Source organism: Eurosta solidaginis, chromosome 4 (assembly GCF_040869045.1).
Source record: "Eurosta solidaginis isolate ZX-2024a chromosome 4, ASM4086904v1, whole genome shotgun sequence".
Lineage (NCBI taxonomy): Eukaryota > Metazoa > Arthropoda > Insecta > Diptera > Tephritidae > Eurosta > Eurosta solidaginis.
The window spans coordinates 174,217,357-174,241,733 of record NC_090322.1 but is presented as its reverse complement, the minus strand read 5'-3'; the positions used below and the strand labels follow the sequence as shown (position 1 = coordinate 174,241,733).

At 40.1% G+C, this 24,377-nt stretch overlaps 2 protein-coding genes across 10 annotated transcripts in view; one reads left to right on the top strand and one right to left on the bottom strand.

The window, feature by feature from the left end:
* Positions 1-24,377, top strand: part of LOC137250657 (uncharacterized) — a 75,697-nt gene that overhangs the window by 7,935 nt on the left and 43,385 nt on the right. The window lies entirely within an intron of this gene.
* Positions 1-24,377, bottom strand: part of LOC137250653 (O-acyltransferase like protein-like) — a 37,390-nt gene that overhangs the window by 11,383 nt on the left and 1,630 nt on the right. For all 9 annotated transcript variants that reach the window (XR_010953033.1, XR_010953034.1, XR_010953035.1 and 6 more), the window contains 3 exons: positions 24,083-24,321; positions 3,033-3,256; positions 165-427 (listed from right to left, as the gene is read on the bottom strand). Coding sequence is in view for 6 of the 9 variants with exons in the window: in XM_067783824.1 (XP_067639925.1) it covers positions 165-427; positions 3,033-3,256; positions 24,083-24,321 (726 nt within the window). In the remaining 3 variants the exon portion in view is untranslated. The remainder of the gene's footprint in view (positions 1-164; positions 428-3,032; positions 3,257-24,082; positions 24,322-24,377) is intronic.

The window sequence follows — 24,377 nt, the reverse complement described above, 5'->3', positions numbered from 1 at the left end:
TATTTGGCGGACACACTACCCACAATAAAATTGGTACAGCCGACGCTAGTAAAGAACTAAGCAGAGCTCATATACCGCTACATCTAAAAGTGTACTAGAGTGTAAAGAGCACTAGAAATAATTAAACCAGGTAGAAACTAACATTTATTGGGTTTCAAACTTACCACCCTCGTGCTTTTCATATGGTTTATCTTCGGTATTGAACTCTTTAGTAACTACGGCGTCCTGGTCAACAACCGATTCATCCGCTACTGGTTCATTTACAGCGTCTGCAGATTCCACTATCTTTTCTTCATTTTCTTTCTGTTTGCCTTTTAAACTCGTTCTCACCATAATGATAATAAAATTTAGAACATATTTAATTTTGGCGTTGTGTTTCGTAATTAATGACGACAGGCATAACGTTATAAGTGCACAAAAGCCTAAGCTGAAAACGAAAATAGAAAAAGATCGAAAGTTAGTAAGATACAAGTTCGAATGTAAAGAAGATATTTTGCAAGTTAATGCTAAGCGGTAGTCCCCTTCTAGTGGGATTAATTGGTAAAAGAGTAAGGTTCCACGAAGTGAACATATGGAAGATAATGATAATGAGCACATCTAATCAATCTGCGTGCCCGCCATCGCTACCGAGCAGTCTTCGGCGTAAGGTACTCCTTCGGGTGTAAGATGTTTTAGAATCAACATAACCGTACGGGTATATGGTTTTGGATGTTTAGGCCTTTCGGATTGTTGAGTTCAATTCTGTGGTGAAGTGGCCTGGCAATGAGCCACTTTAATACTTAGCTGAGCAGTGCTCACGTAGTATATTAATTTTGTTCGCATAACGGTACCCCGTAAGGGCATAAACTAATCGAGAGACTTCTATATATCAAAATGATCTGGGCGAAAAACGAAATTCATTTAGCCATGTCCGTCCGTCCTTCCGTCTGTCCGTAAACACGATAACTTGAGTAAATTTTGAAGTATCTTAATTAAATTTAGTATGTAAGTTCCTCAGGCACTCATCTCAGATCGCTATTTAAAATGAACGAAATCGGACTTTAACTACGCCCACTTTTTCGATATCGAAAATTTCGAAAAACCGAAAAAGTGCGATAATTCATTACCAAAGACGGATAACGCGATGAAACTTGGTAGGTGGGTTGACCTTATGACGCAGAATAGAAAATTAGTAAAATTTTGGACAAAGAGCGTGGCACCGCCCACTTTTAAAAGAAGCTAATTTAAAAGTTTTGCAAGCTGTAATTTGGCAGCTGAGTATGTAATGTTCGGTTACACCCGAACTTAGCCTTCCTTACTTGTTGGTATTTCATTTTTAACTTTATCTGATGCCTAGTTGGTAGACGTAATGAATTGCGTTTTTTTTCCTAGGAATGAGAAAGTCTTTTACAATTGAACAGCACATGCTGCGCTAGCGGATAAGTTACAGATCCTTTGCTGTCTTGCACTTGGTCTGATTATATGGACAATGTCTCCATCGAGATATTTGATTCTTACATCTCCAATGTTGTGCTGGCTATTTGATCAAGTCTTCTGATTAAGGTTGCCGCCTTAACAGAAAGCTGAAGTAGAGGCAGTCATCTTGCGGCATCATGTGTGACACGTTTTTAACTTAAAGTACATAAGTGATGTTTGAGGTAAATCAAAACAACTGAGCCTACTTAGGTAGAAATCATAAAAAATTTATAAATTGGCCCTATATCAGAATTTATTTCAAAAACGGCCTAACTGAGCATAAATTCCATACATCTGGATGTTAGGTAGGGCGATTATGAAATAAATTCTGATATAGAGCGTTCTTCAATCGAGTTCTGAGGTATGACGTTTTCGAACAGGCAGCCGACTTACTCCATTATTCCACTCAGCAGTTGATATAGGCCCAGTTTTTCAGTAGTTGGTTAAGCTCAGCATAAACTAAGTTTGCTTAAACTCTAGTCAAATTTAAACTCCAGGTAAACTACTGAGCAGTTTTTCAGTCACAGTTTAAGGACGTCTTTGGGGTAGGCTTTTTTGTACGGCCACATTGGTATTTTATTATCCAGATAATTTGTAGATACGGCAACAGCTCGATTTTGTTTACCCAACAAACATGGAAAAAAAGTTCCCCAGCGAAATATATATCTAGTTACGGATATTCGTGATATCCAACATCGTTATTTAATTATTCTTAAACCAGATAGTTCTCGAGTTGATATTCAACTTCATTCTCCAATCACTATCCAACCTTTGAGAAATTTTATAAAATTAAAAGTTTTCACGTTGATCTCCAACGTCATTAATATTTTCCAAATATTATCCTAATTTCGAGAGATTTTGAGAAATGTACAGTTCTCAAATGAATATTCAACACATATCGAGTTGAGGTGGAGTTTGAAAAAAATCTACAAGGTGGTACCACCAAAACCAACAGCTGTTTATTGTGAGAAATAAAACCTGGTTGACAGCAGTAACAAGCGTAATTAACCAAAAATAAGTTATATAGGCGGCCGCCGTGGTGTGATGGTAGCGTGCTCCGTCTTCATGAAAATACTGTAATATAAATCTTACATTTGAGTTCAGTTAGAAAACCACAAGTTGGGAATTAAATTTTTTCAACTTAAGTAATAGCATTTTTTGCTTTATAAAAAATTACCTCTATTGCTGAGTACACTATGATTCTCGAGTTGAGCCACTGTTTCGAAACAACTGTTGAGATTTTAGAAGTATGCCTAGTTATGAACATGAGCTCTAATGGTACTCAAGCCCAAATGCTTCTTGGGTATATTCGACGCCATTTCGAACGAACGCAAATCACCGATAAGTTAACTAGAGTTTAACTCTGCCAGATCGGCCGCTTAAGCTCAGCTTAAACTTCAATTAAAGACTGAAAAACTACAGAATAAGTTTAAGCGTGGCTTAACTGACAAAGTGAGTTGAACTTGGACTGAAAAACCGGGCCATAGTCTTAAAAAATATGTACGTATATTTAAAAGCGTATCGCCTTGGTTATAAAAAGAATTGTATACAAACTTTATGATGGGAATCCTACTTACAATGTCAAAGCGAAATTTCGATCTTTTTTCATTAATCTCATTATCTTAACATTTGTCCGTGTATAACAGTCATCATCACCGACCTCCACATGAAATTCCACACCGGTTGTATTGTAGCTTCGAAGATTTGCTTCGACCACTTGCTGTACAATCTCCCCATTACAAAGATGAGGTATACAAACTCCCCAATTAGCAATGCCATATCGTGGAACAAAGTGACTGGGCTGTAAAATCAATGAGGTTATTAATAAGCAAACTTTAATTGTAGTGCTGTGAATAACCCACTGCTATAAGAACAACAACAATCTTTAACCCGGCGCTGCCTTAAATGGACTTCACTCATAAATCAGTCATTATTATAATTTTAGTGAATTATAATTTGCAAGCAGACCCGGCAGACGTTGTTTTGCTCTAGCTTTGGTCTTTCTGCATAACTTTTACGCAGTTTTTACCTCTTACTCTCCCTTCCCCTCTCTCCCTTTTCCTTATCTATTTATTCCCTCTTCCCTCTGTCTTCCTCATTTCCGCGTCTCCTTCTCCCTCTCCGTCTTTCCCTCACTTCTTTTCCGCTCCATCTATACCTATCTTTCTATCTTCGACTAACTCTATCCCTTTCTCCTTCCCTCTTTTTTCCTTTCTCTCTAGTTCTTCTTACTCTTCTCCATCCTTTGTTCCCAGTCTCAGTCGCAGTCCCAAAGGGCTACCTATATATCAAATTTCCCACAAATCGAACGGTGAATAGAATTTGTTCCAATATATCGGTCCTTGGTCTACTTCCCGGAAAGAAACTTCACAGGAACGCTATCCTACCTTTCAAGTTGGATGAAACTGCACACGGTGTGAAAATTGAATTAAAATCGTTTAAATAGTTTAGGAATCCATCACGGACAAACAACGTGACTTATATATATTGAGAAGAAAGATGTTTAGTACTCTTCCACCCACATTCCCTCTACCTCATCCCCTGCCGATCTCTAGCCTTCTCCCTTCTCCTTCTTATTGTAGCGAGGAAGACACTCTCCGAAAGTTTTGAGGAGTGTTATCGATGTTCGTGGTCTTTGATGGATATATGTAGATCCGGTACGTTAAGGTAAAAAGCACGATTAAGGTACTAGCTCGACCACATCCCTAACGATTAAGTCAAACAGGTATCCCTGAACCTAGTTTCAAGCACAAAAAAGGAGTTTTTCTTGAAAAAGCCGGCCCTTGGTTCCTGAAAAGAAGAGTTTCTCAAATATTAAGCTAATTAAAGAGGTGCCCCTGTATATATGTAATCAAGCAAATCGCACCAAAAATAAAATATTTTAAAAAAGGTTGGTCAATCAAAGTTTCAAACAAATTGAACCAAAAATTAAGTTTCTTCGAAAAGGAAAAAAAGTTCCTCAAATATTAACCTAGACAATAAGCTAACACTGTACTAAAAATATAGGAAAAAATCGGCGGATCATTTTCGGAGTTCATATACATATGTATATACACACATAAACACACCCTTTTTTATATATAGAGATTAGCATACTCCCCTACCACACCAAAATTCCTGGGTTAAAGTCCTAGGGAAAGCGGCATTAAGATACTTTAGAACAAAATTTTCTAAGCGTGGTCGCTCCTCGGCGATCGTTGGTAAACACTACAAGTGTATTTCTGCCATGAGAAGCTTCTCAGCGAAATCTAGATAAACAGTCTTAGAATGTTAGATGCTGTGCTCCAACTGCGCCATCATGTATGTCGAATGCCATTCAAACCGGTTCCGGGATAGCTTGAATATATTCCAGTTTTTAAGTAACGTTCTCATCAATCCTTTTTAAAATGCTGCAGCACTGAATTTGCATACTTATTGTAAGGCTTAGTCACAGAAATCGGTTGGGGCTCCCTCGACCATAAGGATTTTGATTGCAGAGAGAAGTTGCTCATATCTCTTAAGAGAGAAAACAAAAGGCTCACGATGGGCATATTAACTGAACACTGCCTTCGGTGTCATATGCTTGTAAGTTAGGCTTCGCCAGTAATGTAGGAAGTGCGAGCTGCAGGATGAAACGGTTGAGCATGTTCTGTGTTCGTGCCGGCGCTCGCGAGGGCAATGCTCCAGCGTCTAGGGTTTGACAGAGTTGCCATACCTCAAGGCAGCAATTAAGCTAGGCCCTAAAAAATTCTAGCATTTGCTGAGAAGATGGAGATATTCTATAACATAAATCCTGGTGCCTAATTGGGATCTTATCGTTTGGTCGTCAAACGAATTCTGGTAACACTATGGACACATCCATTCCATGTGAGGTCTTTACTGGCAGGCCAGCTCAACCTAGGGCCCTTATTGAAGTGATTAATGAACTAACAAATGCTGCATTGAAGAGTGGAGGGATAGTGATCCAAAGAAGCGTAGTTTGCCCACTGTGCCTTGGTTAATATTTTTAAAACTACGTTTTGGGCCCTAAATCTACTGGTTGACATATAAATGCTCACGAGGATAATCCGAAAAATATTGTTCCAACGAAAATGTAAGTCATTCAGTTGAGTAAGATATAGTGATAGGACGTCAGAGTGATGCGAACTGGCTGTTCAGTAACCAAAATAATGCTTGCTCTTTTAATAAACTTCTATTGGGGAAGTATGGATGGAGCATTTTTATACGGCTAAGTAATACGCATCTAAGAAGACCTTAGTTGATTTTACAGAAGTCAGGGGATCACCACTTATACGTGCTGGTGGCTCCTACCATGTCTCGCGTTGAACTCTGTCATTTGCCGCTTTAGGTGCAAAACTCAGTCTAATAGCTGTGAACTGACATTCAGCGTTAATATCACTCCAACATCTGGGTCAGAAAGGGACTTACTAACTAGATGCTGTAAAGTAGCGACTCGGGAGCTGTTTCCATTAAACATTTCAATGCTTGACCAAAGTGTTTCGAGTTAGCGATAAGGACACTCGCCTTGGGAGTGTTATCGATATTGGTGGTCCTTTGCCGGATGCAGTCCGGACCGTTACCGCAACAAGCATCATTAAGGTACTAGCCCAACCGTCTCGGGAAACCTTCTTGGCCATCTCGCCCTCTCATCCCCTAGATCCATGAGGAACTTGGGGTCGCCAGAGCCTCGGCTGTTAAAGAAACAGGATTTCACCACGGGTAGGTGAGGTTGAAAATTAGGTTGCAGAAGCTACATATTGCGCTGGTAACCTCTTGGCATTTAAGTCGCCTCTTATGACAGGCATACCTGCCGCGGGTTTATTCTAAGCCGCTGGGGGTGAGTAACTACTCGATATGATGTATGAAGATATATGAAAAGCTGCAGGCTTCTAGGCCAATTGAGAGGCTAACAGATGTGCAACTAATCACGAACATGGGGAAAACCTTAGTAGGTGGATCCTGTACTGCATAGGGTGGCTATAAACATTGATAAATACTTGAAGTACGCTTTACGTATCTTTGTAGACATTCAAACAACCTAATAAGGATGGACCCCATATGATTGACGTATTTTCAGCTTTAACAAATTGCACCGGCTGCGTGCAAAGCTGCAAAAAAATACTTCGCTATGGATATTTATGGTGGAATGTTAAGTTATGGACGCTGGTCAACAACCAACTGCCTTTTGGGTTCGACGAAGAATCATTCAAACTCAGGGCGCATGCAGATGACGTTGCAGTTATCATAAGTGATTAGTCCCAGGCTCTTTGGGATATATATGTTTTTATTTATAAAAATTTGTTCACAAGGAAGTATAAGATCCCGAAATGGATTTGAACCAAGTTGGGACAGCTAAAACAACAAGAGAAACGCAGTTCAAAATATCTAGAAATCATACAAGGCAGTACATTATCTTGAGGCAGTTTCCAAACAAACAGAATATTTCGGCCATGAAAAGATTCTCTTCGAAAACTCGTCTGCTTGCAGATGCCGTTCGGTGTCGGCATAAGACATGTAGGTCCCTTTTCGCCAGGAAAAATTAAAAATTCGGACGACATAAATGAAATTTAAGAGGTTGATAAGCTCAATACAAAGCCTTATAGCTTCACAGCTTCCGTCAGCCCCACCTGCCAAAGAGGAGTCCTAATAGTATAAATCATACACATATTTAGTAGACGAGGCTCCGGCGATCCCAAGTTATTCATTGAATTGGGAGAATGGCCTAGAAGGTTCAATGTGGTCTACCGTTCCCAAGATTGTTGAGCTAGTATCTTAACCAGGGGCTGAAACTGTTATTCCTTTTATAATATAAGTCCTTGCAAAACTATTAATTTTGGACTTTAAATATATTTGGATCAAGATACAAATTATTTTCGGATTTTTATTTTTTGAGTCCGATAGAACTAGTTAAACTCGGACTTTTAAAAATAAAAGTCCCGAAATAAAAGTTAAATCAAGACTTTTATTTTTTAAAGCCGAAATAAAAGTCCCGCTTGATGACAAAGAAACGGTTTATCCGAAATAAAGTGTATCTAGTTATATCGGACTAAAAAAATAAAAATACAGATTTTACTTTTATATGTAGACTTTTATGGTAAAAGTTCGAAAAATAAAAAGGATGCATGATTCGACATGATATTGCTATAGGGATACCTGGCAACTCAAACATTTTCACCTAGGAGCATTTTTTGACCAGGACTTTTTGGACTCCGAAAAAGAAAATAATAATTGTTTTCCGTCCCTGATCTTAACATTGCTTGTTACCGGGAGGGAGTGTGTTTATCGCTACAACGATAGCACAAATAGGATTAGAACCTCGGCCGTATATCAAGCCCAATGTTCGCTTACATGCATTCAAGTTGTAGAACTTTATATGATTACACTGTGCAACAGCCGGCTGGGTATTGAACCAAACCCACTTTTTTGTAGAGATTGAAGCTTATGTAGACAAAGTACTATCTCCGTTTTTCGAAGTTAGCCTCAAAAAAATAGATATCGGCTTTCGAAGTTCGAAATTCTACATTTCGAAATTTTATTATTTTGTTAACGCGTTCAGCAAATTAAAAAAGTAACAAGTAAGGAAGGTTAAGTTCGGGTGTAACCGAACATTACATACTCAGTTGAGAGCTATGGTGACAACATAAGGGAAAATAACCATGTAGGAAAATGAACCGAGGGTAACCCTGGAATGTGTTTGTATGACATGGGTTTCAAATGGAAGGTATTAAAGAGTATTTTAAAAGGGAGTGCGCCATAGTTCTATAGGTGGACGCCATTTCGGGATATCGCCATAAAGGTGGACCAGGGGTGACTCTAGAATGCGTTTGTACGATATGGGTGTCAAATGAAAGGGGTTAATGAGCATTTTAAAAGGGAGTGGGCCTTAGTTCTATAGGTGGACGCCTTTTCGAGATATCGCCATAAAGGTGGACCACGGGTGACTCTAGAATGCGTTTGTACAATATGGGTATCAAACGAAAGGTATTAAAGAGTATTTTATGAGGGAGTGGGCCATAGTTCTATAGGTGGACGCCATTTCGGGATATCGCCATAAAGGTGGACCAGGGGTGACTCTAGAATGCGTTTGTACGATATGGGTGTCAAATGAAAGGGGTTAATGAGCATTTTAAAAGGGAGTGGGCCTTAGTTCCATAAGTGGGCGTCGTTTCGAGATATCGCCATAAAGGTGGACCAGGTGCGACCCTAGAATTTGTTTGTACGATATGGGTATCAAATGAAAGGTTTTAATGAGTATTTTAAAAGGGAGTGATCCTTAGTTCCATAGGTGGACGCCGTTTCGAGATATCGCCATAAAGGTGGACCAGGGGTGACCCTAGAATTTGTTTGCACGATATGGGTATCAAATGAAAGGGGTTAATGAGCATTTTAAACGGGCCTGGGGCTTAGTTCTATAGGTGGACGCCTTTTCCAGATATCGCCATAAAAATGGACCAGGGGTGACTCTAGAATGTGTTTGTACGATATGGGTATCAAATGAAAGGTGTTAATGAGTATTTTAAAAGGGCGTGGGGCTTAGTTCTATAGGTGGACGCCTTTTCGAGATATCGCCATAAAGGTGGACTAGGGGTGACTCTAGAATGTGTTTGTACGATATGGGTATCAAATGAAAGGCGTTAATGCGTATTTTAAAAGGGAGTGATCCTTAGTTCCATAGGCGGACGCCGTTTCGAGATATCGCCATAAAGGTGGGCCGGGGGTGACCCTGGAATTTGTTTGTACGATTTGGGTATCAAATGAAAGGTGTTAATGAGTATTTTAAAAGGGAGTGATCCTTAGTTCCATAGGTGGACGCCTTTTCGAGATATCGCCATAAAGGTGGACCAGGGGTGACTCTAGAATGTGTTTGTACGATATGGGTATCAAATTAAAGGTATTAATGAGGGTTTTAAAAGGGAGTGGTGGTAGTTGTATAGATGGTCGCCTTTTCGAGATATCGCCATAAAGGTGGACCAGGGGTGACTCTAGAATGCGTTTGTACAATATGGGTATCAAACGAAAGGTGTTAATGAGTATTTTAAAAGGGCGTGGGCCTTAGTTCTATAGGTTGACGCCTTTTCGAGATATCGCCATAAAGGTGCACCAGGGTTGACTCTAGAATGTGTTTGTACGATATGGGTATGAAATTAAAGGTATTAATGAGGGTTTTAAAAGGGAGTGGTGGTAGTTGTATAGGTGGTCGCCTTTTCGAGATATCGGCATAAAGGTGGACCAGGGGTGACTCTAGAATGCGTTTGTACAATATGGGTATCAAACGAAAGGTGCTAATGAGTATTTTAAAAGGGCGTGGGGCTTAGTTCTATAGGTTGACGCCTTTTCGAGTAATCGCCATAAAGGTGGACCAGGGTTGACTCTAGAATGTGTTTGTACGATATGGGTATGAAATTAAAGGTATTAATGAGGGTTTTAAAAGGGAGTGGTGGTAGTTGTATAGGTGGTCGCCTTTTCGAGATATCGGCATAAAGGTGGACCAGGGGTGACTCTAGAATGCGTTTGTACAATATGGGTATCAAAAGAAAGGTGTTAATGAGTATTTTAAAAGGGCGTGGGCCTTAGTTCTATAGGTTGACGCCTTTTCGAGATACCGCCATAAAGGTGGACCAGGGTTGACTCTAGAATGTGTTTGTACGATATGGGTATGAAATTAAAGGTATTAATGAGGGTTTTAAAAGGGAGTGGTGGTAGTTGTATAGGTGGTCGCCTTTTCGAGATATCGCCATAAAGGTGGACCAGGGGTGACTTTAGAATGCGTTTGTACAATATGGTTATCAAACGAAAGGTGTTAATGAGTATTTTAAAAGGGCGTGGGCCTTAGTTCTATAGGTTGACGCCTTTTCGAGATATCGCCATAAAGGTGGACCAGGGTTGACTCTAGAATGTGTTTGTACGATATGGGTATGAAATTAAAGGTATTAATGAGGGTTTTAAAAGGGAGTGGTGGTAGTTGTATAGGTGGTCGCCTTTTCGAGATATCGGCATAAAGGTGGACCAGGGGCGACTCTAGAATGCGTTTGTACGATATGGGTATCAAACGAAAGGTGCTAATGAGTATTTTAAAAGGGCGTGGGGCTTAGTTCTATAGGTGGACGCCTTTTCGATATATCGCCATAAAGGTGGACCAGGGTTGACTCTAGAATGTGTTTATACGATATGGGTATCAAATTAAAGGTATTAATGAGGGTTTTAAAAGGGAGTGGTGGTAGTTGTATAGGTGGTCGCCTTTTCGAGATATCGGCATAAAGGTGGACCAGGATGACTCTAGAATGTGTTTGTACGATATGGGTATCAAATTAAAGGTATTAATGAGGGTTTTAAAAGGGAGTGGTGGTAGTTGTATAGGTGGTCGCCTTTTCGAGATATCGGCATAAAGGTGGACCAGGGGTGACTCTAGAATGTTTTTGTACGATATGGGTATCAAATTAAAGGTATTAATGAGGGTTTTAAAAGGGAGTGGTGGTAGTTGTATAGGTGGTCGCCTTTCCGAGATATCGCCATAAAGGTGGACCAGGGGTGACTCTAGAATGCGTTTGTACAATATGGGTATCAAACGAAAGGTGTTAATGAGTATTTTAAAAGGGCGTGGGCCTTAGTTCTATAGGTTGACGCCTTTTCGAGATATCGCCATAAAGGTGGACCAGGGTTGACTCTAGAATGTGTTTGTACGATATGGGTATCAAATTAAAGGTATTAATGAGGGTTTTAAAAGGGAGTGATGGTAGTTGTATAGGTGGTCGCCTTTTCGAGATATCGGCATAAAGGTGGACCAGGGGTGACTCTAGAATGCGTTTGTACAATATGGGTATCAAACGAAAGGTGCTAATGAGTATTTTAAAAGGGAGTGGGGCTTAGTTCTATAGGTGGACGCCTTTTCGAGATATCGCCATAAAGGTGGACCAGGGTTGACTCTAGAATGTTTTTGTACGATATGGGTATCAAATTAAAGGTATTAATGAGGGTTTTAAAAGGGAGTGGTGGTAGTTGTATAGGTGGTCGCCTTTCCGAGATATCGCCATAAAGGTGGACCAGGGGTGACTCTAGAATGCGTTTGTACAATATGGGTATCAAACGAAAGGTGTTAATGAGTATTTTAAAAGGGCGTGGGCCTTAGTTCTATAGGTTGACGCCTTTTCGAGATATCGCCATAAAGGTGGACCAGGGTTGACTCTAGAATGTGTTTGTACGATATGGGTATCAAATTAAAGGTATTAATGAGGGTTTTAAAAGGGAGTGATGGTAGTTGTATAGGTGGTCGCCTTTTCGAGATATCGGCATAAAGGTGGACCAGGGGTGACTCTAGAATGCGTTTGTACAATATGGGTATCAAACGAAAGGTGCTAATGAGTATTTTAAAAGGGAGTGGGGCTTAGTTCTATAGGTGGACGCCTTTTCGAGATATCGCCAAAAAGGTGGACCAGGGTTGACTCTAGAATGTGTTTGTACGATATGGGTATCAAATTAAAGGTATTAATGAGGGTTTTAAAAGGGGATGGTGGTAATTGTATAGGTGGTCGCCTTTTCGAGATATCGGCATAAAGGTGGACCAGGGGTGACTCTAGAATGCGTTTGTACAATATGGGTATCAAACGAAAGGTGCTAATGAGTATTTTAAAAGGGCGTGGGGCGTAGTTCTATAGGTGGACGCCTTTTCGAGATATCGCCATAAAGGTGGACCAGGGTTGACTCTAGAATGTGTTTGTACGATATGGGTATCAAATTAAAGGTATTAATGAGGGTTTTAAAAGGGAGTGGTGGTAGTTGTATAGTTGGTCGCCTTTTCGATATATCGGCATAAAGGTGGACCAGGATGACTCTAGAATGTGTTTGTACGATATGGGTATCAAATTAAAGATATTAATGAGGGTTTTAAAAGGGAGTGGTGGTAGTTGTATAGTTGGTCGCCTTTTCGATATATCGGCATAAAGGTGGACCAGGATGACTCTAGAATGCGTTTGTACAATATGGGTATCAAACGAAAGGTGCTAATGAGTATTTTAAAAGGGCGTGGGGCGTAGTTCTATAGGTGGACGCCTTTTCGAGATATCGCCATAAAGGTGGACCAGGGTTGACTCTAGAATGTGTTTGTACGATATGGGTATCAAATTAAAGGTATTAATGAGGGTTTTAAAAGGGAGTGGTGGTAGTTGTATAGGTGGTCGCCTTTTCGAGATATCGGCATAAAGGTGGACCAGGGGTGACTCTAGAATGCGTTTGTACAATATGGGTATCAAACGAAAGGTGTTAATGAGTATTTTAAAATGGCGTGGGCCTTAGTTCTATAGGTTGACGCCTTTTCGAGATATCGCCATAAAGGTGGACCAGGGTTGACTCTAGAATGTGTTTGTACGATATGGGTATCAAATTAAAGGTATTAATGAGGGTTTTAAAAGGGAGTGGTGGTAGTTGTATAGGTGGTCGCCTTTTCGAGATATCGCCATAAAGGTGGACCAGGGGTGACTCTAGAATGCGTTTGTACAATATGGGTATCAAATGAAAGGTGCTAATGAGTATTTTAAAAGAGCGTGGGGCTTAGTTCTATAGGTGGACGCCTTTTCGAGATATCCCCATAAAGGTGGACCAGGGTTGACTCTAGAATGTGTTTGTACGATATGGGTATCAAATTAAAGGTATTAATGAGGGTTTTAAAAGGGAGTGGTGGTAGTGCTATAGGTGGTCGCCTTTTCGAGATATCGGCATAAAGGTGGACCAGGGTGACTCTAGAATGCGTTTGTACAATATCGGTATCAAACGAAAGGTGCTAATGAGTATTTTAAAAGGGCGTGGGGCTTAGTTCTATAGGTGGGCGCCTTTTCGAGATATCGCCATAAAGGTGGACCAGGGTTGACTCTAGAATGTGTTTGTACGATATGGGTATCAAATTAAAGGTATTAATGAGGGTTTTAAAAGGGAGTGGTGGTAGTTGTATAGGTGGTCGCCTTTCCGAGATATCGCCATAAAGGTGGACCAGGGGTGACTCTAGAATGCGTTTGTACAATATGGGTATCAAACGAAAGGTGTTAATGAGTATTTTAAAAGGGCGTGGGCCTTAGTTCTATAGGTTGACGCCTTTTCGAGATATCGCCATAAAGGTGGACCAGGGTTGACTCTAGAATGTGTTTGTACGATATGGGTATCAAATTAAAGGTATTAATGAGGGTTTTAAAAGGGAGTGATGGTAGTTGTATAGGTGGTCGCCTTTCCGAGATATCGCCATAAAGGTGGACCAGGGTTGACTCTAGAATGTGTTTGTACGATATGGGTATCAAATTAAAGGTATTAATGAGGGTTTTAAAAGGGAGTGATGGTAGTTGTATAGGTGGTCGCCTTTCCGAGATATCGCCATAAAGGTGGACCAGGGGTGACTCTAGAATGCGTTTGTACAATATGGGTATCAAACGAAAGGTGTTAATGAGTATTTTAAAAGGGCGTGGGCCTTAGTTCTATAGGTTGACGCCTTTTCGAGATATCGCCATAAAGGTGGACCAGGGTTGACTCTAGAATGTTTTTGTACGATATGGGTATCAAATTAAAGGTATTAATGAGGGTTTTAAAAGGGAGTGGTGGTAGTTGTATAGGTGGTCGCCTTTCCGAGATATCGCCATAAAGGTGGACCAGGGGTGACTCTAGAATGCGTTTGTACAATATGGGTATCAAACGAAAGGTGTTAATGAGTATTTTAAAAGGGCGTGGGCCTTAGTTCTATAGGTTGACGCCTTTTCGAGATATCGCCATAAAGGTGGACCAGGGTTGACTCTAGAATGTGTTTGTACGATATGGGTATCAAATTAAAGGTATTAATGAGGGTTTTAAAAGGGAGTGGTGGTAGTGCTATAGGTGGTCGCCTTTTCGAGATATCGGCATAAAGGTGGACCAGGGTGACTCTAGAATGCGTTTGTACAATATCGGTATCAAACGAAAGGTGCTAATGAGTATTTTAAAAGGGCGTGGGGCTTAGTTCTATAGGTGGGCGCCTTTTCGAGATATCCCCATAAAGGTGGACCAGGGTTGACTCTAGAATGTGTTTGTACGATATGGGTATCAAATTAAAGGTATTAATGAGGGTTTTAAAAGGGAGTGGTGGTAGTTGTATAGGTGGTCGCCTTTCCGAGATATCGCCATAAAGGTGGACCAGGGGTGACTCTAGAATGCGTTTGTACAATATGGGTATCAAACGAAAGGTGTTAATGAGTATTTTAAAAGGGCGTGGGCCTTAGTTCTATAGGTTGACGCCTTTTCGAGATATCGCCATAAAGGTGGACCAGGGTTGACTCTAGAATGTGTTTGTACGATATGGGTATCAAATTAAAGGTAATAATGAGGGTTTTAAAAGGGAGTGATGGTAGTTGTATAGGTGGTCGCCTTTCCGAGATATCGCCATAAAGGTGGACCAGGGGTGACTCTAGAATGCGTTTGTACAATATGGGTATCAAACGAAAGGTGTTAATGAGTATTTTAAAAGGGCGTGGGCCTTAGTTCTATAGGTTGACGCCTTTTCGAGATATCGCCATAAAGGTGGACCAGGGTTGACTCTAGAATGTGTTTGTACGATATGGGTATCAAATTAAAGGTATTAATGAGGGTTTTAAAAGGGAGTGATGGTAGTTGTATAGGTGGTCGCCTTTCCGAGATATCGCCATAAAGGTGGACCAGGGGTGACTCTAGAATGCGTTTGTACAATATGGGTATCAAACGAAAGGTGTTAATGAGTATTTTAAAAGGGCGTGGGCCTTAGTTCTATAGGTTGACGCCTTTTCGAGATATCGCCATAAAGGTGGACCAGGGTTGACTCTAGAATGTTTTTGTACGATATGGGTATCAAATTAAAGGTATTAATGAGGGTTTTAAAAGGGAGTGGTGGTAGTTGTATAGGTGGTCGCCTTTCCGAGATATCGCCATAAAGGTGGACCAGGGGTGACTCTAGAATGCGTTTGTACAATATGGGTATCAAACGAAAGGTGTTAATGAGTATTTTAAAAGGGCGTGGGCCTTAGTTCTATAGGTTGACGCCTTTTCGAGATATCGCCATAAAGGTGGACCAGGGTTGACTCTAGAATGTGTTTGTACGATATGGGTATCAAATTAAAGGTATTAATGAGGGTTTTAAAAGGGAGTGGTGGTAGTGCTATAGGTGGTCGCCTTTTCGAGATATCGGCATAAAGGTGGACCAGGGTGACTCTAGAATGCGTTTGTACAATATCGGTATCAAACGAAAGGTGCTAATGAGTATTTTAAAAGGGCGTGGGGCTTAGTTCTATAGGTGGGCGCCTTTTCGAGATATCCCCATAAAGGTGGACCAGGGTTGACTCTAGAATGTGTTTGTACGATATGGGTATCAAATTAAAGGTATTAATGAGGGTTTTAAAAGGGAGTGGTGGTAGTTGTATAGGTGGTCGCCTTTCCGAGATATCGCCATAAAGGTGGACCAGGGGTGACTCTAGAATGCGTTTGTACAATATGGGTATCAAATGAAAGGTGCTAATGAGTATTTTAAAAGAGCGTGGGGCTTAGTTCTATAGGTGGACGCCTTTTCGAGATATCCCCATAAAGGTGGACCAGGGTTGACTCTAGAATGTGTTTGTACGATATGGGTATCAAATTAAAGGTATTAATGAGGGTTTTAAAAGGGAGTGGTGGTAGTGCTATAGGTGGTCGCCTTTTCGAGATATCGGCATAAAGGTGGACCAGGGTGACTCTAGAATGCGTTTGTACAATATCGGTATCAAACGAAAGGTGCTAATGAGTATTTTAAAAGGGCGTGGGGCTTAGTTCTATAGGTTGACGCCTTTTCGAGATATCGCCATAAAGGTGGACCAGGGTTGACTCTAGAATGTGTTTGTACGATATGGGTATCAAATTAAAGGTATTAATGAGGGTTTTAAAAGGGAGTGGTGGTAGTGCTATAGGTGGTCGCCTTTTCGAGATATCGGCATAAAGGTGGACCAGGGTGACTCTAGAATGCGTTTGTACAATATCGGTATCAAACGAAAGGTGCTAATGAGTATTTTAAAAGGGCGTGGGGCTTAGTTCTATAGGTGGTCGCCTTTCCGAGATATCGCCATAAAGGTGGACCAGGGGTGACTCTAGAATGCGTTTGTACAATATGGGTATCAAATGAAAGGTGCTAATGAGTATTTTAAAAGAGCGTGGGGCTTAGTTCTATAGGTGGACGCCTTTTCGAGATATCCCCATAAAGGTGGACCAGGGTTGACTCTAGAATGTGTTTGTACGATATGGGTATCAAATTAAAGGTATTAATGAGGGTTTTAAAAGGGAGTGGTGGTAGTGCTATAGGTGGTCGCCTTTTCGAGATATCGGCATAAAGGTGGACCAGGGTGACTCTAGAATGCGTTTGTACAATATCGGTATCAAACGAAAGGTGCTAATGAGTATTTTAAAAGGGCGTGGGGCTTAGTTCTATAGGTGGGCGCCTTTTCGAGATATCCCCATAAAGGTGGACCAGGGTTGACTCTAGAATGTGTTTGTACGATATGGGTATCAAATTAAAGGTATTAATGAGGGTTTTAAAAGGGAGTGGTGGTAGTTGTATAGGTGGTCGCCTTTCCGAGATATCGCCATAAAGGTGGACCAGGGGTGACTCTAGAATGCGTTTGTACAATATGGGTATCAAATGAAAGGTGCTAATGAGTATTTTAAAAGAGCGTGGGGCGTAGTTCTATAGGTGGACGCCTTTTCGAGATATCGCCATAAAGGTGGACCAGGGTTGACTCTAGAATGTGTTTGTACGATATGGGTATCAAATTAAAGGTATTAATGAGGGTTTTAAAAGGGAGTGATGGTAGTTGTATAGGTGGTCGCCTTTTCGAGATATCGGCATAAAGGTGGACCAGGGTGACTCTAGAATGCGTTTGTACAATATCGGTATCAAATGAAAGGTGCTAATGAGTATTTTAAAAGAGCGTGGGGCTTAGTTCTATAGGTGGACGCCTTTTCGAGATATCCCCATAAAGGTGGACCAGGGTTGACTCTAGAATGTGTTTGTACGATATGGGTATCAAATTAAAGGTATTAATGAGGGTTTTAAAAGGGAGTGGTGGTAGTGCTATAGGTGGTCGCCTTTTCGAGATATCGGCATAAAGGTGGACCAGGGTGACTCTAGAATGCGTTTGTACAATATCGGTATCAAACGAAAGGTGCTAATGAGTATTTTAAAAGGGCGTGGGGCTTAGTTCTATAGGTGGGCGCCTTTTCGAGATATCGCCATAAAGGTGGACCAGGGTTGACTCTAGAATGTGTTTGTACGATATGGGTATCAAATTAAAGGTATTAATGGGGTTTTAAAAGGGAGTGGTGGTAGTTGTATAGGTGGTCGCCTTTCCGAGATATCGCCATAAAGGTGGACCAGGGGTGACTCTAGAATGCGTTTGTACAATATGGGTATCAAACGAAAGGTGTTAATGAGTATTTTAAAAGGGCGTGGGCCTTAGTTCTATAGGTTGACGCCTTTTCGAGATATCGCCATAAAGGTGGACCAGGGTTGACTCTAGAATGTGTTTGTACGATATGGGTATCAAATTAAAGGTATTAATGAGGGTTTTAAAAGGGAGTGATGGTAGTTGTATAGGTGGTCGCCTTTCCGAGATATCGCCATAAAGGTGGACCAGGGGTGACTCTAGAATGCGTTTGTACAATATGGGTATCAAACGAAAGGTGTTAATGAGTATTTTAAAAGGGCGTGGGCCTTAGTTCTATAGGTTGACGCCTTTTCGAGATATCGCCATAAAGGTGGACCAGGGTTGACTCTAGAATGTGTTTGTACGATATGGGTATCAAATTAAAGGTATTAATGAGGGTTTTAAAAGGGAGTGATGGTAGTTGTATAGGTGGTCGCCTTTCCGAGATATCGCCATAAAGGTGGACCAGGGGTGACTCTAGAATGCGTTTGTACAATATGGGTATCAAACGAAAGGTGTTAATGAGTATTTTAAAAGGGCGTGGGCCTTAGTTCTATAGGTTGACGCCTTTTCGAGATATCGCCATAAAGGTGGACCAGGGTTGACTCTAGAATGTTTTTGTACGATATGGGTATCAAATTAAAGGTATTAATGAGGGTTTTAAAAGGGAGTGGTGGTAGTTGTATAGGTGGTCGCCTTTCCGAGATATCGCCATAAAGGTGGACCAGGGGTGACTCTAGAATGCGTTTGTACAATATGGGTATCAAACGAAAGGTGTTAATGAGTATTTTAAAAGGGCGTGGGCCTTAGTTCTATAGGTTGACGCCTTTTCGAGATATCGCCATAAAGGTGGACCAGGGTTGACTCTAGAATGTGTTTGTACGATATGGGTATCAAATTAAAGGTATTAATGAGGGTTTTAAAAGGGAGTGATGGTAGTTGTATAGGTGGTCGCCTTTTCGAGATATCGGCATAAAGGTGGACCAGGGGTGACTCTAGAATGCGTTTGTACAATATGGGTATCAAACGAAAGGTGCTAATGAGTATTTTAAAAGGGAGTGGGGCTTAGTTCTATAGGTGGACGCCTTTTCGAGATATCGCCAAAAAGGTGGACCAGGGTTGACTCTAGAATGTGTTTGTACGATATGGGTATCAAATTAAAGGTATTAATGAGGGTTTTAAAAGGGGATGGTGGTAATTGTATAGGTGGTCGCCTTTTCGAGATATCGGCATAAAGGTGGACCAGGGGTGACTCTAGAATGCGTTTGTACAATATGGGTATCAAACGAAAGGTGCTAATGAGTATTTTAAAAGGGCGTGGGGCGTAGTTCTATAGGTGGACGCCTTTTCGAGATATCGCCATAAAGGTGGACCAGGGTTGACTCTAGAATGTGTTTGTACGATATGGGTATCAAATTAAAGGTATTAATGAGGGTTTTAAAAGGGAGTGGTGGTAGTTGTATAGTTGGTCGCCTTTTCGATATATCGGCATAAAGGTGGACCAGGATGACTCTAGAATGTGTTTGTACGATATGGGTATCAAATTAAAGATATTAATGAGGGTTTTAAAAGGGAGTGGTGGTAGTTGTATAGTTGGTCGCCTTTTCGATATATCGGCATAAAGGTGGACCAGGATGACTCTAGAATGCGTTTGTACAATATGGGTATCAAACGAAAGGTGCTAATGAGTATTTTAAAAGGGCGTGGGGCGTAGTTCTATAGGTGGACGCCTTTTCGAGATATCGCCATAAAGGTGGACCAGGGTTGACTCTAGAATGTGTTTGTACGATATGGGTATCAAATTAAAGGTATTAATGAGGGTTTTAAAAGGGAGTGGTGGTAGTTGTATAGGTGGTCGCCTTTTCGAGATATCGGCATAAAGGTGGACCAGGGGTGACTCTAGAATGCGTTTGTACAATATGGGTATCAAACGAAAGGTGTTAATGAGTATTTTAAAATGGCGTGGGCCTTAGTTCTATAGGTTGACGCCTTTTCGAGATATCGCCATAAAGGTGGACCAGGGTTGACTCTAGAATGTGTTTGTACGATATGGGTATCAAATTAAAGGTATTAATGAGGGTTTTAAAAGGGAGTGGTGGTAGTTGTATAGGTGGTCGCCTTTTCGAGATATCGCCATAAAGGTGGACCAGGGGTGACTCTAGAATGCGTTTGTACAATATGGGTATCAAATGAAAGGTGCTAATGAGTATTTTAAAAGAGCGTGGGGCTTAGTTCTATAGGTGGACGCCTTTTCGAGATATCCCCATAAAGGTGGACCAGGGTTGACTCTAGAATGTGTTTGTACGATATGGGTATCAAATTAAAGGTATTAATGAGGGTTTTAAAAGGGAGTGGTGGTAGTGCTATAGGTGGTCGCCTTTTCGAGATATCGGCATAAAGGTGGACCAGGGTGACTCTAGAATGCGTTTGTACAATATCGGTATCAAACGAAAGGTGCTAATGAGTATTTTAAAAGGGCGTGGGGCTTAGTTCTATAGGTGGGCGCCTTTTCGAGATATCGCCATAAAGGTGGACCAGGGTTGACTCTAGAATGTGTTTGTACGATATGGGTATCAAATTAAAGGTATTAATGAGGGTTTTAAAAGGGAGTGGTGGTAGTTGTATAGGTGGTCGCCTTTTCGAGATACCGCCATAAAGGTGGACCAGGGGTGACTCTAGAATGCGTTTGTACATTATGGGTATCAAACGAAAGGTGCTAATGAGTATTTCAAAAGGGCGTGGGGCTTAGTTCTATAGGTGGACGCCTTTTCGAGATATCGCCATAAAGGTGGACCAGGGGTGACTCTAGAATGTGTTTGTACGATATGGGTATCAAATTAAAGGTTTTAATGAGGGTTTTAAAAGGGAGTGGTTGTAGTTGTATAGGTGGTCGCCATTTCGAGATATCGGCATAAAGGTGGACCAGGGGTGACTCTACAATGCGTTTGTACAATATGGGTATCAAACGAAAGGTGTTAATGGGTATTTTAAAAGGGAGTGGGCCTTAGTTCTATAGTTGGATGCCTTTTCGAGATATCGCCATAAAGGTGGACCAGGGGTGATTCTAGAATATGTTTGTACGATATGGGTATCAAATGAAAGGTGTTAATGAGTATTTTAAAAGGGAGCGGGCCATATTTCTATAGGTGGACGCCATTTCAGGATATCGCCATAAAGGTGGACAAGGGGTGACTCTAGAATCTCTTTGTACGATATGGGTATCAAATGAAAGGTGTTAATGAGTATTTTAAAAGGGAGTGGGTCATGCTTCTATAGGTGGACGCCTTTTCGGAATATCGCCATAAAGGTGGACCAGGGTTGAATCTAGAATCTCTTTGTACGATATGGGTATCAAATGAAAGGTGTTAATGATTATTTAAAACGTAGTGGGCCTTAGTTCTATAGGTGGAGGCCTTTGCGAGATATCGCCATAAAGGTGGCCAGGGTGACCCAGAACATCATCTGTCGGGCACCGCTAATTTATTTCTATATGTAATACCACGAACAGTATTCCTGCCAAGATTCCAAGGGCTTTTGATTTCGCCCTGCAGAACTTTTTCATTTTCTTCTACTTAATATGGTAGGTGTCACACCCATGTTACAAAGTTTTTTCTAAAGTTATATTTTTCCTCAATAAACCAATCCAATTACCATGTCTCATCTCTTTTTTCATATTTGGTATAGAATTATGGCATTTTTTTCATTTTTCGTAATTTTCGATATAGATAAAGTGGGCGTGGTCATAGTCGGATTTCGGCCATTTTTTTATACCAAGATAAAGTGAGTTCAGATAAGTACGTGAACTGAGTTTAGTAAAGATATATCGACTTTTGCTCAAGTTATCGTGTTAACGGCCGAGCGGAAGGACAGACGGTCGACTACGTATAAAAACTGGGCGTGGCTTCAATCGATTTCGCCCATTTTCACAGAAAACAGTTATCGTCATAGAATCTGTGCCCCTACCAAATTTCACAAGGATTGGTAAATTTTTGTTGGACTTATGGCATTAAAAGTATCCTAGACAAATTAAATTAAAAAGGGCGGAGCCACGCCCATTTTGAAATTTTCTTTTATTTTTGTATTTTGTTGCACCATATAATTACTGGAGTTAAATGTTGACATAATTTACTTATATACTGTAAAGATATTAAAGTTTTTGTTAAAATTTGACTTAAAAATTTTTTTTTTTTTTAAATGGGTGTGGTCGTTCACCGATTTTGCTAATTTTTATTAAACATACATATAGTAATAGGAGTAACGTTCCTGCCAAATTCCATCATGATATCTTCAACGACTGCCAAATTACAGCTTGCAAAAGTTTTAAATTACCTTCTTTTAAAAGTGGGCGGTGCCACGTCCATTGTCCAAAATTTTACTAATTTTCTATTCTGCGTCATAAGCAACTCACCTACCAAGTTTCATCGCTTTATCCGTCTTTGGTAATGAATTATCGCACTTTATCGGTTTCTCGCAATTTTCGATATAGAAAAAGTGGGCGTGGTTATAGTCCGATATTGTTCATTTTAAATACCGATCTGAGATGAGTGCTCAGGAATATACATACCAAATTTCATCAAGATACCTCAAAATTTACTCAAGTTATCGTGTTAACGGACGGACGGACATGGCTCAATCAAATTTTTTTCGATCCTGATGATTTTGATATATGGAAGTCTATATCTATCTCGATTCCTTTATACCTGTACAACCAATCGTTATCCAATCAAAGTTAATATACTCTGTGAGCTCTGCTCAACTGAGTATAAAAATGTGGTAGCCACTATCATGGGACTATCTGACTTTTCACCTCGTATAACAGTTGTTATACTAAATTTCTCAAAAAAAGAATTCAACCCTTCAAATAAAGGAAAAGAGCGGACCACGATAACATTTTTACTTTTTATACTCAGCGTGCTTTGCACATAGAGTATATTAACTTTGATTGGATAACGGTTGGTTGTACAGGTATAAAGAAATCGAGACAGATATAGACTTCCATATATCAAAATCATCAGTATCGAAAAAAAATTTGATTGAGCCATGTACGTCCGTCCGCGCGTCCGTCTGTCCTTTAACATGATAACTTGAGTAAATATTGAGATATCTTCACCAAATTTGGTGCTCGAGCTTATCTGGACCCAGAATAGATTGGTATTGAAAATGAGCGAAATAGGATGATAACCACGCCCACTTTTTATATATATAACATTTTTGAAAACACAAAAAACCTGATTATTTAGTAAATAATACACCTAGAATGTTGAAATTTGACGTGTGGACTGATACTGAGACTCTTGATAAAAAGTGATAAAATCAGTTTTACAAATATTATTAATCATAAATCAAAAATCGTTAAACCTATCGTAACAAAATTCGGCAGAGAGCTTGCCTTTACTATAAGGAATGCTTTGAAGAAAAACTAAAGAAATCGGTTAAAGACCACGCCCACTTTTATATAAAAGATTTTTAAAAGGGTCGTGGGCTAATAAAATAAGCTATATCCTTGCAAAAAAGAGCGTTATATCAATGGTATTTCATTTCCCAAGTGGATTTATAACAATAAATAGCATAAACTTGAAATTTAAAAAAAATGTGCGTGGCACCGCCCCTTTTATGACTAAGCAATTTTCTAGTTTTCGGGAGCCAAAACTCGAAGAAAAATTTACATATGGTAACAAAATTGGTTCCACATATTTTCCTTATAGCAGGAAATATTTCCAGAAAAAATGGACGGGAGCGCTTAAGGACCACGCCCACTTTCATCTAAAAAATTTTTAAAAGGGTCGTGAACGAAAATAATAAGCAATAAATTAGCAAAAAATAGTTTTGAATCAATGATATTTCACTTATCAAGTTTTACTGTAAGAGGAAATAGGGAGACAATTTTCTTTTAAACGGGCGGTGTCACGTGTTATGTAGAAAAGTAATTTATCTGAAATGAAATGTACAATTGAAGCTCACGCTGAGTATATAATGTTCAGTTACACCCTAACTTAGGCACCTTTACTTGTTTAATTTGGTGAACGCGTTAACAAAAAATAAAATTTCGAATTGTAGAATTTCGAACTCGAAAGCCGATATCTATTTTTTGGAGGCTAACTTCGAAAAACGGAGTTAGTACTTTTTATACTTCTCAAAAAAGTTGGTTTGGTCCAATAACCAGAAAAAACGTTGATTTTGTCGCATAGTGTTATTATTAAAACTCGCTTTCATAGACTTACATTTCCAAAATGACTTCTCCAGAGACCACGCCCTTTTGCATAATGTAGGGGCACTTTCAACTCCTTCGTCGATGTTTCCATTTCAATATGCGCCAAGCAATATTTACCACGTATACGTATCGGGTTTTGCGGTGTTACCTTCACAACTGTTTTAACTTGCATACACTGAGCAAAATCACCGAATTGATTGATATTCCCACGCAACATACCCGATGTAATTTTACCTGTGGCATCCAACACTGCAAGTTTAAAAACCGGAATAAATAAATTTAGATGTAATGATTTGCTCAAATAT